This window comes from Nyctibius grandis, chromosome 9 (assembly GCF_013368605.1).
Source record: "Nyctibius grandis isolate bNycGra1 chromosome 9, bNycGra1.pri, whole genome shotgun sequence".
In the NCBI taxonomy this organism is placed as follows: domain Eukaryota; kingdom Metazoa; phylum Chordata; class Aves; order Nyctibiiformes; family Nyctibiidae; genus Nyctibius; species Nyctibius grandis.
Genome location: NC_090666.1, coordinates 9,835,852 through 9,854,503, shown reverse-complemented (window position 1 = coordinate 9,854,503; position 18,652 = coordinate 9,835,852). Strand labels below are relative to the sequence as shown.

Below are 18,652 nucleotides of genomic sequence, written 5' to 3'. Positions count from 1 at the left end.
GAGATTAATTACATTGGCCTGATTCAGTGGAAGAGCAATTGGAATGCCCCCTTGTTGTTGGAAAGAATCAATGCTGATGGGTGCTGAGGTTTTTTTGGTTTGCTGCTTTTAAGTTTTGCTCTCAGCTCAAGGGCCTCTGTTTGCCTCTACTCTGAGAACAGGTTTGCAAGTGAGGGTGTCGCAAATCTGGTGCTCATTAAAGACAATTAAGAGGTAGAATTAACCAAAACATATTATACGACTAATGGAAAAAGAAGCCACCCACAGAGACAGACACAGGCCAGGAAATGATCACATTTTGCACGGTCACAGGAAACCATAGTCCTCCAGCACCAGGGATCGGGGATCGCAGAGCTAGGGTTTAGAAAGCAGAATATTATCTTTGTGGGGCTGTGCAAAAACACTTTGCAGTTTTGGCTTCACCTCCATCTTTGCTATTTTCTCTCTACTTAGTGTTGCAAGATACAGCAAATGCTGAGAGCTTGTTTTCTACTAAGCTAAGGCAATTGCCATGTTTTTAAACTGTTATGGGAACAGCCTGTTTCCCTTTTAAAGTTTCCATCTGTGTTTGTATTTCCCTCAGTCTATTGCCTTTATAGAGAATTTTCCCCTGTCTCTAAATCTAAACCATTAGTTTCACCTCCTTGAACAAGAGGTAGGGCATTACTGAGGAGGAAGAGTAAATCCTGAGATAATCAGGCCTGCTTAATTCCAGCATGGAGCGCTGCTGTCAGCAGTGTTCCTGGTGTTCATTGCATAGGGAGAAGGGACAATGACTATAAGTACGTACATTTGTGTGTGTGCATGTATATATATGTACATATGGGTATATATGCATTTAGAGAGAAACAAAAAGGGAGCATTTAATTGCCTAGCAATCTGACTGACCGAGTAGTGTTCTGATTGCATACAGCTGATTTTTCAAAGTGAAAATTTTAAAAACTACTCACCATCAAAACCAAGATCATCAGCGACTCTGGAGTGCACGGCTGTGTTTCTTACAGGGAAGAGGAAGGATGGTTTGATTACTATCTCTTTTTTCCTTTAAACAAGGATGTTTTTCTTGCCCAAGGGAGATGCATTCTAGCAGCATGAACATAACTATTAATCAACACTTAAGCAATAATCAGTGAATGAAAAATGATGACCAGAAACTGAAAATGTACTTGCATAGCTACGTTGGCGCTTTTCGTTTGAGATCATGCCCTTGCATTTTAACATGAACAATTCTTATAAAATTAGTGCTGATATATTCCAAAAGGCAGTGATTTAAAAAGCCAGCACTTATTTTTCACTTCAGAAAAAAAAAAAAACGCTAAGAGTGAATGATACATTAAGATCTGCGTAAGTAAAGTTACAAAGCTACCTCAGTAGTCTCTGAGATAGATCCTCAATTGATGTGAACCAGTAATATCTTATGGGGTTTCTTCAGAGATGGAGATGCCGAGATCATCATCACTAGAATGCTGCGTTCAAATGTGTGAAGACGTGTTCAGGATACAGAGATGTAGATGTTTTTCCTGTGTATTTTCACCCAAAAAGGAGATACAGCCACTGGGAGATGCAGGTGTATGTCAGCTTTGGGAATGCCTCCAAGGGGAATCAAATGCTATTGAAATTAAAACAAACCACCCTCATCAGTATGTAGCATGCTTTCCTGAATCAGGGCCAAGGTATGTGGCAGCACCCAGCAGAAACCAAGGCTGTGAGAATCTACTGGGAGTGCAGCAATACCTTCCTTCAGCTCTTCAAGATGTTTTTTGACAAACTTAGTCACAGTTCTAATAGCATCAAGTATTGTTTGGAATAATCTCAAAACCAGACTAGTATAAAATGCTTAAAGTGAGTGTGTGCTTAAGAAAAGGAAGGCTCAACATTCCTTGTGACTGAGCCCAGAAAACAGAACTTTGAGTCTACGAGATCATGACTTGGTGATCGGGTTGTGAACAGGCACCTATAGCCATCTGTTGATTCACCTTCCAAAATTATTTACCCTGTATTTTCTGTTGATAAGAAAATTTAAAAAATTAAATTAGTTGCCAGACTACCCAAAACAAACTTCGAAGGCATCAGGCCATGATTTGAGAACCTCTAGCAATTACACTCCCAAGATGTCTGTAAAATGGAGTGGGCACAGAAACACAAGGTTTCTCAGGACCTGCTGGGAAGATACTGCTTCCTTCCTTATTCTTGAAAACTGTCCTATGAGCAAGTTTGTAGCAGGGAAGTTGAAAGTGTTTGCTCTCCAGCGGTGGAGGTGGTTTTGAGAGTTCCTGTGGAACATCATCTTGGTTTGTCATTGCATCTGCTTAGCAAAGAAAAGCACCACTAATATCAAAAAGAAGTATTAAAGGTGCTGTCTTATATCCAAACAATGGTAAAGCAGTACCGATGGGCTCATATAACATCAGACTCGTCTTTGAGGACTGCTTCTGTCATTAAAATCAATGCAACTTAATTAAAGCAAATTATAGATAGATACATCTATAAATAAGATATTAAAGTGCGCTGCTGAATATGATAATTGCTGCATATTTAGCAATCAGTGTGTGTGTTCTGCTTTTGCCAGGAGGGATTTCTTTCAATGGAATCAATGGAGCTTTATTAAAAACCATCCAAATTAGAGGGAGAAATGATGAGTGTTATAATAACGCAAAATCACTGTTTCAACTTTCATTGCAAAACCAGGAAAGCAAAATACATCCCTCTTTGTGTATGTAAGGAAAACATCAGGAAAATTCTTTTGAATCGTGGACACTGGCAGAATTTTTAATTTTTACCTTTTGATGGAAAACATAAAAAAGCTGGATGGAGGAAAACATGTTTTCTGTGGAAATGCTGGAGGTCTTGAAGGGTGAGATAATTAGGATATCACAGCAGTAAGGAATTAAGAAGACCCCTTCAATCAGCTTCCTCCATTTCACATGGAGCATCCAGTTCACTGCCTTACATAACCTACCTCTGTTTTAACAGCTAAAGAAAGTGTGTGTGAGTCAAATAGCGCTCTTAAATTTCACTTGCAGTGCCTAGAACCAGGCAGACTGTTGAAATGCAAAAAATGGGTGAGTTTTGGTGCTTCGCCTGTGTATGAAACATTGAGACCGGGGTGGGGAACAAATCCACTTTTACCTCTCTCAGTTTTTCTTCAGTTTTCACTTAATTGAAAACAAAAACCAACTGTGTCTCAGCAGAGGGGAGACCTGAAGGTTAAAGGGCAAATTCCATTATACCACAGCTCTTTTTGGCATGCTGAATCTCAACCCATGTGATTAGAAACGCTCACAGACAAAAGAAGAGCTATGAGAACAGAGGTCAAACCAGCATCTGAATCAAGTCCTTTAACAGATGATCACAAGACTCTTGAAAAACATACTCAGCAATGCAGCAATACTATGTGCCATGTTTATACACAGACTTCCAGGCAAAAAGCAGAACCGTGTGGCATTTTCAAAGCACTTGGGTGATGGCAGAGCACATGTCTCATTCTGCAGCCTTCATGGGATGGCTCCTGTCTTTTAGTGCATGTCTGTCATACAAAATACAACAGTAGTATCATGCCATTTTTTATAGGGAGAAAACCACAATGCGCAAGCTCAAGTGACTTTCCTGAGTGTACACAGTGAATAAGTGAAAAATTTAGAAGTCCCAGGACTCCTATCTTCATAAGCTCTTCCTGATCTCCCATAATTTTAAGTAAGTCAGGCATGACTCAAGCAGAGTCAGCAGTATTTTGCACTGGGTTCACAAACGTGTAGCTAAAGTCACATCAGCCTTGGTGAAGTTATGCTATTGCTACTTATCTTGTGGGCAGCACACACTCCTCATTTTCTTTCTCATCTTAATGATAATTGAAATGTTTGGAGGAGGCTTATTGTTCAGAAGTGTGGAAAACAAAGGGTTAAAAAGAAAATTAAAAGGGCAAAGGAGATGTTTCGCGTGTAAGTGAAAAGTGAATAAGCCTGAATGCAACACCCACTGTGTATTATTCCTTTTTAAGAGCATGAAACTTCTGACTCTGTTTTTTCTATAGCTAGTTACGAAGCTTTAAAGAAATTTTTTAGCAAACTGATCTCTGCAAAGATGATCAAAGTTTTCTACATGCAGCTCTAAATAAAATACCTGCAGGAGAGGGAATGGTGACTGCAGCTTTCTGAGACAGCCACCCTGAAAATGGCTCTGCATCGTTCTTTTCCTTAAGAGCAGCACCCAGGGTCTTGGGTCTTCAGCCTGCTGACTTCACTCGGGACAGATGTGGAGCGGGGAGCTCGGGTAGCTCAGGTGGGAATTTGGGAGAGGAGGTGGAGCCCCAGGCGAAAACACACTGTCCTGCCCGAATGTGTCTCCACTGTTAGGGGCCAAGGTGCTGCTGCTGGCTTCCATGTGCAGTGTGGCAGCTCTCACCTTGAGCTATGTGTGAATGCACAGGAAAAAGTTGATTCTGGGTTCATGAAGCTTAAACTTTAAAAAAGATTGCAATAGTTGTTATTGTTCATACTGCAATGGGTGTCCAGCCCCAAACACCTTCATCCATATGGAGGGAGCAAGAGAGGCTCTCCTGCTAGCAGCTAGTCTTTTAGCCTTTAACAAATGCTTCTGGAGGAAGGCAGTGTAAGGCAGGTGAGAAGCAATGAAATGCAGTGTCTCCCAGGAAAAAACACAGCCTCTTGCACTTTTCTGCACAGTTTTCAAGGTAGTCTCAAGCTTCGGGATGAAGTAAATCATCTCTTTGCTCTTAAGGAATTGTTCTTCTGCAGCCCCAGAATTTTCCTGTAGGCGAATCCTGGACTAATTTCAAGATACCTGCCTGCAGGTATAATCTACTTGTATCTTGTGATTTATTTGCAAATATTTGAATGCTCTAAGATATTTGATCTAGCTTGATCTACCTGTGCGTGTTCACATCGCTGTTTTTATTTTTTTCCTGGGAAGTTTTCCTAGGGAGTCTTGCCAGATTAGAGGTATTTGCTGCTAGCTTATCACTTCCACGTATTGGAAAACTCCTCGAAGTGCCCTGCAGTTACCATGTTTGCCAGGGACATGGCTTACACTGACACCTGCACAGCTTTTGCTTTCTCTTTTTCTTTACAGTTGCATTCCCTTTTTGTCTCTTTTGGATCTGCATGTGAAACTATGAATCTTTCTACAGTTTTCTGTCTTGAAACAAATAGGGATTCCATTTGTCCAGGGAAGTTGAGGGAGCCTCAGCCTGCGCTCATTCTTCTCTGATTTTTGGCCCTTCACGTTGGTCCCCTGCTGAGGGCTGTGGACTTAGGAGAGCAGCAGGCAGTGCCCATGCCGCTCCCCAGTCTGTGCATCTTCCAGCCTCGTGCTGCTGCTGGGAACTGGCAAGGGTTTAATTAAAGATGCAGGGGTGTCATAGGGTTTTTTCTGAAGTGACTATCGCAGAAATCTTGTTTGCTAATGGAAATTACTGGTTTTGAAAAATAAAAAAAAAAAAAGAGACTTAAACAACAAAAATGTTCCTAGCTATGTAGAAAAAATGTCTTTCTGGCACACAGAAGATCCTGTCTATGAAGGCATTGAGTTATATGGATGCAATGTCTTGCCCATTTGTCTGGTACCTTGTCTCTAAGTGTGACCCCTGCTACATGCTTCAGAGAATTCATCGGGATTCCCAAAGGGGCGATTAGGTACAGAGGTTTCTGTCTGCTCTCCCTTTCAGGGAATGGCTGACTCTTCAAGGCTTTACCTCTCTCCAGCCTGTCAAAGGCTTCACTGTCTTCTGCTAAGCTGATGCTATGCGTATCCAGTTTATTAATTTTCCATTCTACAGAGGGCTTGGCCATACCAGTAGTTTGCAACAGTTAAGTTTCATGAATTGTTTGTTGTTGTTTTTTGATAAAGACAGCATTTCCTTTCCTCAGTTTAAGCATGCTGCTCTTTTAATTGCACTGATGGGATGATGGCTGTTTCTGTGTTTATCTCTATCCTGTTATTTTTGCATATTCATGTTTTGCTTGTTAGTTGAGGCCGCTCTAGACTGAGATGATCTCTTCATAATGATGGCTCTCATTTAAGTTGATGTCGTTAATTTAAACCCTAAAAATACGGGAGCATGTTTTGGATTATTCTTTCTATTCATTACCATACATTTGTGAAACGTGTATTTCATCTGCTGTCATGTTCTGTCTTTACTGATTGGGGTGTAAGTCTCAAAAGCTCTTCCAGCCGCCTCCAGTACAGGCTCAGCTAAGTAATGCACCTTCCATTAGCTCCTGTGCCTCGCTGGTCACCTCGTGGTCAGCATGCCCATTTAGTTTTGATAGGACTTCCAGGTTTTAATCCTTTTTATTAAGATTATTGTTTGCTCGCCTAAATATTTTGTGATTATTAACTATGCGGTTAAAACCTCCACACCTGTACTGAGGGCCAGCTGTGTACGTCCTGTTTCAGGGAAGGAAGAGAAACTGGAATATTTTGATCTTGTTAATTAGTACCTTTCACACTGATTCTTAGCTTAGTTTGTTGTAAAAGTCAGCAAAGAACCCTTTGCTTTGACTCTCTCTGAAACATAAATAACTTTTATGAGGGAGGTGTTCCCATTTTCACAGTTTCTTTCTTCATCAGGGCAGTATTTTACTCTGGGCACTATTTTGCTGGTGGCTGAGTGATGATACGTTTTTACTGTCGCGTGGACAGATGAAGAAGGGAAAGGAGAAGAAATGGCCGAGTCTTTAATGAGCCGTGCAGAGCCAGAGCATGCTTTTCCAGTGTGTCGGGGTGTTTATATAGGGTGTGGAGACTCAGCCACTCCATGGATCCAAATTAGCAAAATTGTGTATCCACAGCCAGGGTGTTTCTATGGCAACTGTCTCTCAAATCACAGATACAAACAGACGTGGTGGGGGGTATCGCCTTCCGTTTGGTCTGTAGGAAACCATCGGAAAAGGGGTGCTTTCAGGCTGCGAAAAGGCCTTGCAATGTAAATATTTTTTACTTTCTAGTGACTGGTATAAGTTTGGGGATCACTGCTAGATGCTGGCACAATTCTGAGTCTGTGTTTTTGCCCGTTGACTGGCTGCTGTCACTCCTACTACGTGTGAGATGATCACCAGGAAACCTGCATGTGGTTGCGAATGCAGAGAGTTACCAGGCGCATCCTTAGCTCATAAACATCTTGCCACTGCACGTAATTAATAGCCTATCTACAACCACAGAGACAGACCGTATGCTGCATGGCTTTTGTGCTGAGCAAACCAAATTGTACATTCATTTCTGTTCCCTTCATTCTTCTTCATAAAACCGCAGAAATGTGGAGGCTCTTCTCTCACCTGGTGTGAATTAAGGGAAATGATCAACCTGATGAAATTAGCAGTGTAAGAACAGCCAAAGTGTCTGTGACTCTCAGCCCAAGTGACTATCTTTATAAATTCTCTCTACATGTCACTTTTTCTGGTGGAAAAAATGAATGAATGATCCATTTAGCCTACTGCCCTCTTTTTGAAATGTAGGGCAATTACTGTTATTTTTTGCTCATCCAAAGTCAGGCAGTGCTAAAGCATGGGTCATTTCAAATCAGAGGTAGTTATTTCTTGTGGCCATCAGTTCCGTGAGGACTTCTTTCTGTTTTGAGTCAGATAAAGAGGAGTTAGAAAGAGGCCTGTGCTAAATAATTTTTTTCACTTATGAGTATCTTGGATGTTCAGTGAGTGGCAAAGTGCATAATGGTATTTGTCCAGAATAATTCCTAAGCTTGCCTAGTAGCTCCGAGGGATAGTTCCTCTCTTTGCATTGGTCTTGGCTTATGTAATGGGTCCCCAAGAAATTCTGCACAGAAATGCTATGTAAAGGTAGGTAAGACCTACTACACCTGAGTGCACAACCTTTCGCATTTTAGAAGCTTTTACATCTCTTCAGTGAAAGTGACGTATTGTGCATAAATTGAAGGACTGACAGAAACCTGTAGAATGTGAAAAACATGTTAGTTTTTGTTTATTTTCTCTTTTTATAATCGGGTATTTGCTGAAAGCTTGGTGTGATTTATTCTTTTCTTTTTAATGAATTGTTAAAAATGTTTGAAAAGGCATTAAATCTTGCTTTCTGCCATTAATCTGTAAAAGGGGAAGGGGATTTTAAATGGCCTCTTAGTGTATTGCTTTATAAAACTGCTGATTCTAGCAGCACCGGAATAGGAATACATACTAATGTAGGAAACACTAAAGGCAGTCAGAGCCTCCTGCATTTATGGAGGAAAAGACTAATAGCTCCATTTTAACAAGCTCTTAACACTTTGGGCCATCAGCAGGCATTGAGTGAGTGAAATTGGGAGAGCTCCTGTGTGCTAAAAGCATTGAAGTTCACCGTTTTGTACCCCAGTTGGAGCCTTCCTGATAGAATTGTGCTCTCCAGCCAACTCCAGTTGCCATCTTGAAAACAAACCAAGTGGCGAGCTGGCATTTTGACTGAGTGCTCTAATGCCTCACTTCTGAAATGGCACCAGAGCACGATAAATGCACTTAACTCCCAGCTGGATACGTAGCTTTGCAGCGGCATTAGGGAAAGTTTCTGGATTTGTGTTAAGAATGAAAGCAAAGCCTGTTTTATACTTGAGCAAAACACACAAGTAGAGAAAAAACAGCAAACTTGGTACTAAGATGCTAGGTTTGATTCAAGTAGTTATGCCACTGGAATGAGAAGGAGTGTGCTTACTTAATTAGATTACATCCTCAAGTTACTGAATTCTAGGAGGAAGGCCAGCCAGGGAAGGAGAGAGAGTATCCTGGCTAGCATGCAGATGAGGAAAAGGCCCTGAAGATTGTACCTGTTCTAAACAGTTCTTTGATACGGAAGCCTTTCTTGTTAGCAGTGATAAGTTTACGTATGGGATTTGGAGCTTCTTTGAGCTTCTGCCTTTCTTTTGTTGATTTTGGCATGTTGCAGCATCATGTGCTCTCTGCTTACTGTTTTGAGATGCATTGTTAGTAGCTGGGCTGCATAATTGATCTTCATCTCTAATTACTCTCCTCTCTACAGGTGCCTGGAAAAGGTCCAGATGGGAGCTCGTACAATCTCCACTTCGAGGGGATGGAAAGGCAGTATGCATCCTTACCCAGGTACAGTGCTGAGCCTCATACACACATACTGATTCACCCTCCCTCCGATGGGTAGGGAAATCAGCCCGCAGCTGATGTCCGGCTCCAACGTGAGAGATTATTTTGCAGTTTTGTCTTGTCACCTTTTGCTGCTGTTTTAGTGCCATCTTTATAACCGTACTATTAATTTGGACTTCAGAATTTTTTAAAAAAAGCATTCTCATTGAACATGTCAGCAAGAGTCATGATCAGCAGGTAGAGAACATGACATTGAGGAAGCTGGTTCTGCAAGAGTTATAACAGGTTGTAGCAGGGCATAAATGTCTGAGTTTATAGTGATATAATCCTAGCTGGCATTGACAGAGTACTGCTGTGGAAAACCTCCACTACAGCAGCCACAGCTACTGAAGTCCCACTGTTGCTGCAAAGACCATCTGACTAGCAGTCCTATTCCAGTAGAGCATGTCTGTGCTTTCAGCTGAACACTGTGGAAATGAGGGTGAATTCTCTGAGGGCTTTTTTTAATTTTTAATCCTTATCAACTCAATGAAGAGTAATTCTAGTCTGAAACCAGTGGGGCATAGCAAAAAGGAAGCATTTCAAAGATTTCAGTCCCGTTTCTGTGGGAGTTCTAATAGCAGAGTGTAAGATTTAGCAAGCCAGAAAGGGGAGCGAGAGGATGATAGAAGAGATAGTGGGAAGCAGTGGGAGGAAAATAAAAATAGAAAATATTTCCCCTTTAGAATTAGAGGGCTGGGAAAGACCTTAGAGGGGTTGCTCAGTCCTCTTCTTGGACCTACAAGCAAGGTAATTTGTAAAAGCAGAGCAAAAATAGCTATTTAAAAGCAAGAAGAGATTCTTTGTTGTGAAGTAGTGCTGGCATTTAGGAAATCAGTGAATAGTTTCTTTTTGCTTCTCTTTCTTTTTTCACTGAGCTATTTACATTCAAAGGTGTCACTGGAGAGACTGATTGATAAATATGTAATGCTGTGTCCAATTCCAGATGAAAATACAAAGAATATCTTACTTTTGGTAACCAATATATACAGACTGTCTCACAAGACATAGTTGGATGTTTGTAGGCATTTTGAATGTACGTGGTTTCTAAACCAAAGGGTGTGTCTGTAGTTTAGTTAGTGCCTTCAAATGATATTTGTCAGCCATCATTTTGGAAATTCATCCTGTGCAATGACTGGCTTTTCTAACAGAACCCTGCTTTCCAGCAGTGTGTCCTGCGTGTATTTCTTGACTGACTGTGGATATTCTTACTCTCCTGGGTAAAGAGCCTTTTTTTTTTCATAATCCTCCAACGCTCATGTCTCCTGTCATGTTTTTAGCAGTGATTTTTGCAGGTTAGCTAGGTGTAGTTTAATTATGCACACTCTTTTTTATCCATTTTAAACTTCAATTTTGTTGAGTACTTCCTTGTGAATTACAAGAATAAATTAGCAATTGGTGCCCAGTGTAAATCTCTAGAGCAATTTTTGCATTCCTGTATCATGTCTCCTTTTATTCATTTTCCCTTCAAGCTAATCAACCCTATTTTTTCAGTCTTTATAACATGGAAATTTCCCAGTGAAGTAACTTCCTATCACCCTGAATTCTCTTTATTTCACCAGTATTCCTTTCGAGGGAGGATGACCAGAACTGAGCACAGCACTGCAGATGCAGGCGTGCCCTCGCTTTTTGCAGCAGTGTTCTGTGTGTTCCTTCTATCCTGTGCCCTTTCAAACCCACTGCATCCACAGCATGTCCCCGAGGTGTGTGTACTGCTCTACTCACCTCTGCACCCTGCGGTTTTGTGTTGGGTTTTTTGAAAGTATGCCTGTCTGAATCAGATCATGAATCTCACAGTGTTCTTCCCAACACCTCCGTTTAACTTGCTGGAAGTGCGGCTCTCTAGCTCTTGTGACAGGTTTGAGTATTCAGCTGGCTGGGACTTGCCGTTTAGGAAATCATCCAAACATTCAATGAGCTTTTGGGGATCGGTGTGGAGAATGTCATTTCTCTCAGTGCCTAAGAAGATTATGCTGGCGAGTGAGAGGGCGTGCACTTCAGAGGGGTTGTGTGCTTCCTGACCGAACGCTCCCACTGCTGCATACAGGCCACACCATTGCTGTGTCTCCAGAGGTCTTCCACCCTGGCAGGAGCAGAGCTTTGGGACAGCGCACCCTTGGGTGTGCCTACAGTCCAGCAATGAGCTGCTGCCTTTTATACTTACGTTTTGTAAGTTTTGCAGTTTCATGTTACTGCAGTAATTAAGCCCTGGCAGTCACAAATGACTAGATGCTACAGTGAAGTGTAAATCCAGAAGAAGGGGATGCAGTCTCATTGCCAGCCACTAATGGAAATAAGTGATTTCTTTTGTTCTTATGGCTGACTGCCCAGGAATATAGAGGAATCCAGGTAAAAACCACCCATTTGCCAACCTATTCTCAGTGGAGGATCCATGAATACTACTGTAATGGGCAGCATTATGGAAAAAAAAAAAAAAAAAAAAAGAGAGAAAGAAATAGGAAGGTAGAAAGAAGTAGTATTTCCTCAAAGAAGTTTTCTTCTCCTCAGCATTCTAGTATTAATTCATGGTTTCCTGCCTTTGTCTTGTCCCTGTCCTCACCTTGGTCAAACCACTGAGCTGCATTGGGTATGGAAGTGGTATATAATTGCGTGCATACTTAGCCATTTAAGTCCAGTTTAATAAGAGATACTTAAAAAGGCTTCAGATGAGGGTTGTAGATGCTGGGAAACAGATTCTTATTGCAATATTGTGTTGAGTCCAGGAGGATATGACCTTTGCCTGCCGCTCTGGTGTGGCACAACACAAGGAAAGAGAGCAAAGCGCTTGGACTGCATCCAGTTTCACTGGATGAGGTGGGAGGAGGGTATCTGTGCCATGTCGAGAGAAGCTGGGACCTACAGGGAAACTGTTCTGCGTACCTGGAAGCCAGCAGGAGTCATGCCAGTGTGTGTGGGCATGGACAAATTGAGTAAGAGCTTTGTTTTTCCTCCCCACTGGGCAAGGAGGAATAATCACCTGCCAAATAGCTTTATGACTGTCTGGTGCCCCTAAGGCAGTACCCCATTCCCATGCAAAGGCACGCGGCCTGAATGGAGGGGAAGTCAGATTGCCAGCAGCATCCAAACATATCTGCTGCTGGGTTGTAAAAATCTGAGCTTTGAAACATCATTACTGCTTTGCCCTTTTGTTTTGTATTTTTCTGTCTTTCTCTGAAGCTGCTAATTTATGCCTAGCTATTACGGGCCAAATTCAGGTGATGTAAGTCTGTATTAAATGTATTTGAGGAATTCAGCTGTATCAAGTATGCCTGCCTTTTCAGTCAATGCAGCAGCAAATCCCATGTCCCAGTCTCACTGAGCTCAGTGATGCCCTTTTTGCCTTTGAGTGGGGGATCTGTTCCTGTCTAAGGTCACATTTTTAATTAAAAGCTGAAAACGGGAGGCAGCAGCCTTTGGAGGAAGGCTTTGTATGTGACTGGCTTAATGAGTGGCCAGCTGAGTTACGTAGTTAAGTTTCTAGGTGAAATAATGCCAGTCTGTAGACTTGGTTTGGAAATGTCTACAGAGGCAAACATCTGAATTAGATGATAAGTGGCTGTGGCAGGAGAGTGGCAGGTCTTCATCTCACGCTGCATTGTGCTGCTCTGTCTGCAGGAAAGCAGCAAAGTGGGAAAGACAGAATGGGAGGCTTTGCAAGAGAGATACAGTTCTTTGCACTCAATACTTACATGTTGCCCTGGGGCTACGGCTAAGTAGTGCTGAGTAGTAGTATTAAGCAATGTTAAATCCTCCTGCTTAGGAGGAGAATGGCTTGATTCTTATACCTCTTAGCCTCTTCTTTTGGGAAGAGGAGCAGGGCAAGGGTGTGGGAGCCAGAAGAACATTTGTATTTTTTAAACTATTTTTAGTGCCTGTTTTCTTGGTGTAATCCAGAATATTTTCCTGATGGAGCTATGGAACAGATACGAAGCTAAAGCTGCTCTGTTTGTTCATAGTTTTATTTTTGAGCTTGCTTTTATGGAAGTCTGTCTTAATGTAAATCACGGTCTTGCCAATGGCAGCCTTGTTTGGAGAAATCTCGTGTTTGAGGACACGTTCTTTTCTGTGTTGATGGAAAAGCTGGCTGTGACCAAAAGCAGACTGTCAGACACCGGGACGGGACACTGGTGACATGATGAGTGTAGATCAGAAAGCTCAGCCATCTTCCTGGTAAGAAATGCTGATTCCAAGGAAAGCTAATACTCCAGACTTTCTCTGGAATCCTCGTATTACTGAAAAACAGGCATTTTTGTTGAGAAAAGGGGTTGGGCTGGAAAGGCAGTAAGAGCATTAGAAAATAACTGCTAGCGTGGAAAAATGAGTTCAGGCTGTGTAGATGAGTTCAGCTGTATTGCTGTGGCTGGGAGGAGACCACTGAACAAACTGGTAACTGGCTCACAGGAATATCTGTCTTAAATATAACATGCATCTTAAAACTGGGAAACTTGCAAATGTATAAAGGAACTAGCCTTGCAGTACAGTGGCAGCACATAGTCTTGCCACGCTGGAAGCTTCTCTTCAGGTTGACCATGCAACTTGCACTTTTTAAGGCAGTAGCTAAAAGCAGCACATCCTCCATTTCTAGGTATGAAGCCAGAAGGGACAATTTTCATCACCTTGCCTGGGCCCTCAAAGACCTTCTACATTTGTGCATCAAACTAAATCTCAATTTTGATCCATTGCATTACTTTTCTACACATATTTACAAAAGCCTCTAACCTAGAATCAAAATGTCACATTGTGGAGAATTCATTACATTCGTCAGAGGCTAATTATTTTAGTGTTTAAAAAGATTATGCCTTTTTTTCCCCTCAACCTGAAATTACCCAATTCAGTTTCTAGATATTACAGTAAATATTTTTTTCTGCTAGATTTTAAGAGCCAAGCCTGCAAAATGCCTCCCCTTCAGTATTTCTATGCAGTGATCATTTATGTTATCTTTTAACCTCCCTTTCAATAAATTAGATAGATTGAGCACTTAGGTCTTATGCTATAGAGCATGAAAACAGCACTGACTCAAGGGGCCGGAGTGCCCACGCAGTCAATTTATGAGGTAGCCTCTAGAGTTGAGTCAAAAACATTTTCAACTCTTTGGATCAGAAGCGAAGTTTCTGTAACACCCATGTCATGAAGAGATAAGGTTCCTCAAACAGAAGGAATGGATTACTTAGCAAGTTTCATTAGCTTTTTCTTGCACTTGAGTGTTCTTGCCTTTATTTTACTAACGAAGTTTATTTCAAAATGCAGGATTTCTGCAATTTAATTGAAACCCAAAAACGTCATCAGAAAGAGACTTGACACAAATCACATGAAAAAGTTAATTGTCTATTAAATAAGAGTCATCATTCACCATTGCCTAGCAGAATCTGAAATTAATATACTGACATTACTTGAATAGGTGTATAGTGCATTCTCCTGGTTAACAAAAAGAAACCACAGTTTTAGTGCGGACTATAATTAGCTGCAAATCAACTTGTCAGAGCATTCCCATCTTATGGGAACTGACTAACCAAGGAGCACAGATGAAAAAGCAAGGTTTAAAATCAGTTATTTAAATCAAAATTCCCTGTTTGTTGGTTTAAATCACAATTAATACTTTTGCTTTAAATCACTTTGATTTAACTTATTCCATCCCACATTGTCCCCCTTCTCTTGTTGTAGGCTCCCTTTACATTTCCTCCCTGACATCCGACGGTATGTTACACCGCATTGACCCAGCAGCGCAGTCGTGGGTATAGCCGTCAGCTGAGGGATTGGTATAGCCGTCAGCTGAGGGATGTGATGTTCTGGTTGTTTTTGGTGTTGACACGTCTGCACTGACAAGTGCCATGCGGTGGCACAGTGGTTCTCAGTAACAGTGACAGTGTTGCTGTCCTGCAATGCTGCTGCTGTTCTGCCAAGTTATCTTCCAGGGACCTTCTTGGTGCTCAGCCACTTCTTAGTAACAGTCTGCCTCTCAGTTTTTCACTGTTCCTCTCTTCAGTTGACTTTACTACATGACTCTACTGAATTTGCTTTTTTCTTTTTAGCCCCAAATTGTGCTTTGTGGCAGGCAGAGGGTGGCAATGCTGATGCAGGCTGCAGGTATCTCAGGGAATGCCATTGCTGCCTTGTAGCAGTGTATAGATTGGAGCGTCAGTCACCTGGTTAAAAAGAACATCTGCAGATATATTTTCATAAATGTGGGGGTTTTTTTGCCAAAACTTTAATGGCAGTGAAATAACTTACCAACCCAATCCAGAGTCACCAAAGTCAGTCTGTCAGTGAAACCATGTTACTGGACATATATTATACAGTTACAAAGCAAACCTATTAACTTTTGGTGTGTAATATAATACACAATATTTTTAGTAATGCCCAGATTTTCCCTCCAAAGTGGTGCAAAACAGTGAAGGGCAGGGTGATGGGAAAATATTTTGTAGTTTCGAGTAGCTGAAAAAAGTTTGTACCTCCCCCATTTCTCATATTGATTAAAATTAAGAGAAGAGGGTCAGGAGAAAGATTTGAGAACAAATTGCGAGTGGGTTTTTTTAGTTTTCAATGTAAATAATTTTTTTTTTAATATTGCCCTGACGTAACTGCAAAACTAAGACGACTTGATAATTTGGAGTCTTAAATGGGATTAGAACTAAGAAAGGTGCAAAAATGAACAGCCCACCTAATTTCATCATCCTAGTCTTGTGAAACATAAATAATATTCAAACAGTATATTCTATGGTATACTTGATTATCAACTTTTTCCTCTGTTTTAATCATCTAAAGTAGTATCAGTAACTCAGGGATATTTTTTAAATAGGATTTTTATCTTGACAACTCTACTTTCATTGAAAATGCAGCAAAATCTTATCTGTCTGTATCTTCCAACATGGTGATATCATCATGAATGAAATATGTGCATGGTTTTAGTTGGGTTTTAAGTCCTGGCAGATGAATTTAGAACCAGTTTTAATGGAAATACTGGTCCTACTCACGGACCTCCAAGATACATTGCAATAAACCAGCCAAGATGAAATATAGGCAAAGAAAAAAGATCATTTCTTACATGCTAGAGCACAAGCTTGGGAACCAAGCTGATTTGCTCATTAAAAGATTAGCTTAAATCTGATATCAAACAGTTTAAGATTTGTTTAGCTAACTTCACTTATTACCTCTGCAAGGTAATAAAACTGATTGCTGTGGAAACTGCCCAGTGTCTCCGAGATGTCAGGAAAGTCATTGTATTTCAAGAAGGACAGAATCCAAATCCAAAGCAGGGCACCAAATTTATGATACATACATGCAGGAGAAAGCTGGAAGTGCTCTGTTGCAACTTGCTCTGTTTTTCCTCAGTGTCGGTTACTGTGCTGCAGTGTGCCATGGTACTAATATCACCTCGGTGTCATACGTGACGTCTGGAGGCTTTTTTTGTATATCGTGTCAAAACGCATTTGTCCAAAAACGTGCAGAGTTACAGGATGAGTCTCGTGCATTAAAAGCAGAGCAGGTAAGAAGGGGTCGGTGTACTGTAGATGTTTCAAAAAAATGGTCTTCTGTCTTGTGTCTTTCTCTAAGACTTGGCTGAAAGAAGGAAAGAAAATTGTGAACAGGATCACAATTACAGAAATCTCCAAGTTGAATTCAAAAGGAAGGAGAGTTCGTTGTAAAACGTACCTCCAGCTTTCTAATAAAATAGAAATATCAGTTGAAATGAACAGGATGCCTCTATCCAAGCTAAATTAAGTCTTAATACTGAAAAAGTATACTTTAGAAAGTCAGAAAGGTCAAGGTTCACGACATCAAATCATGTATGGCGGCGGGCAGGCCACTTCTGTAATTTCCATGGGAATAACTAAAGAAAATTGAGCAAAGAACATGTCTGCAACAACTGGCACAGAGCTTGAAAAAAAACACTAAAAACCAGATGTCCCAGAAGAATACTTTGGAAGTGTAGGAGGAGGCAGACAGGGATGGGTTTTGTCAATTTTTCTAATAAGTCAGCTCCTCATAGCGAAAAGCCAGTTAATGCAATATGGAATAGTTTAAAAGTCAATTAATATTTTGAAACTAAACAGCCAGCCCTTTTGCAAGGAGATACTAGCCGGAGTAAATAAAAATACTTTTAAGTGTCACATTTACAAAAAACATGGATCTGGTATGGATTTTAGCGTATAACCAGGTATAAGGACCTCCTACTCAAACTAAGAGCACCAAATTCAGCTTAAATATACAGGAGATGGAGGAAAATATTGCCTTTGAACAGAAGGGCTTGAATTAATGTTATAAAATTTAATGAAGTCATGGAGACATTGCCTCAGAAGAGAAAGCTGTATTAGCTATGCCTCCAGCGAGTAAAAGAACAAAACAACTGTTAGGGAAAAAAAAATTAATGAAAGAAAGGAGTGTCAGTACAAAATAGTTAGGTTGAGATGAAGGATCTGTGGAAAAAGGATAAGTGAATGCAAATTTAAAAGAAGAACAACAAATTAAAAAACAAAAGCATATGTCCCATAGAATGCATCAACAGAGTGATGTGCTGAGTGAGACCTGGGGAATAAGATGTGTGCTACAAAATGCAAATACATCCTTTGCATTGTTGAGGTGGATATTAAAATTGCTCAGGAGACCAACAGGCTGGGAAGCTCAGCTGGCTGCTTTGTAGGTACAGATATTTGGAATGAAAATGTTACTGCTTATGTTGGGTTATAAATTAGAACTGACCAAAAAGTGTGCGCTCTAGGCTGCGAAAGTGAGGAAATAAGTTTTTCTTTCTGTGAGAAAGTTCATTGTAAAATAAGACAATTCCATTGCAGTTCTTGGCTTTGTCTGTCTCTTGTTAAATGGGTCTGGAGGCATGGCTGAAAGATGGTTGTCAGCGAACATGCTTTAAAAACAGCTTAAAAAAGGAGAAATGTAGGAAACCAACAGTATTGGGTGTAAACACATAGGATTTTCGAGGATGCTGGATGAGGATTTTTTGAGCGAGCTTCCTGCAGCTCTCACGGTGTTGTGCTTGAACCGCCTGTACGTTCTATCACAGCTCAGCTAGGTTCCTGTAAGCAAACAGCAGCTTGGTGATGGCACCAGACTCTCAGAGGCAGTCTGCAGTTAGTTCTCTGTAATCCGTCCAGTTCCCTTATCTTCATCCAATCTTTGCAAAGCAGGTTCAGAAAAAAAACAGGAAAGATGTTAAAAAGAACAAAGAAGTTGCACTGTCACGATGGCAAGTTTCAAGCTTCTAATAGCAAGCCATTTAAAATGAGTCAGTTATAGGTATTCTTATGTACACATTTATGAAAGAGGAAAGGAGATTATGATGATAAAGTAGGAAAATGAATTGTATGTGGACAGTCTTAATTGCATGCTGCAAGGTAATGACAGGCTGTGAAATCTTAAGAACTCAAATATAGTTCTGGGTTCTTTTACAAACACATAGGGGACAGAGTCGTGAGCACTCAGCGTGCCACCCACCGAGAAATAAGAAACAGGGTGGGGGAGATGCAAGCCATAGAGAAACACAAGGGCAGTGCTTTAAGCAGACCTGCATTTGTTTGTGATTGTTATCC

The 18,652-nt window shown here is 40.9% G+C and overlaps 1 protein-coding gene across 5 annotated transcripts in view; it reads left to right on the top strand.

Annotated features, from left to right (window-relative positions):
- PARD3B (par-3 family cell polarity regulator beta) overlaps positions 1-18,652 on the top strand; it is a 429,076-nt gene that overhangs the window by 385,674 nt on the left and 24,750 nt on the right. For 4 of the 5 annotated variants that reach the window (XM_068407693.1, XM_068407691.1, XM_068407692.1 and 1 more), the window contains one exon: positions 8,995-9,074. In XM_068407693.1, coding sequence (XP_068263794.1) covers positions 8,995-9,074 — 80 coding nt within the window. Of the gene's footprint in view, positions 1-3,570; positions 3,694-5,683; positions 5,706-8,994; positions 9,075-18,652 lie in introns of those variants that run through there. The other variant, XR_011048762.1, reaches the window with a different exon arrangement.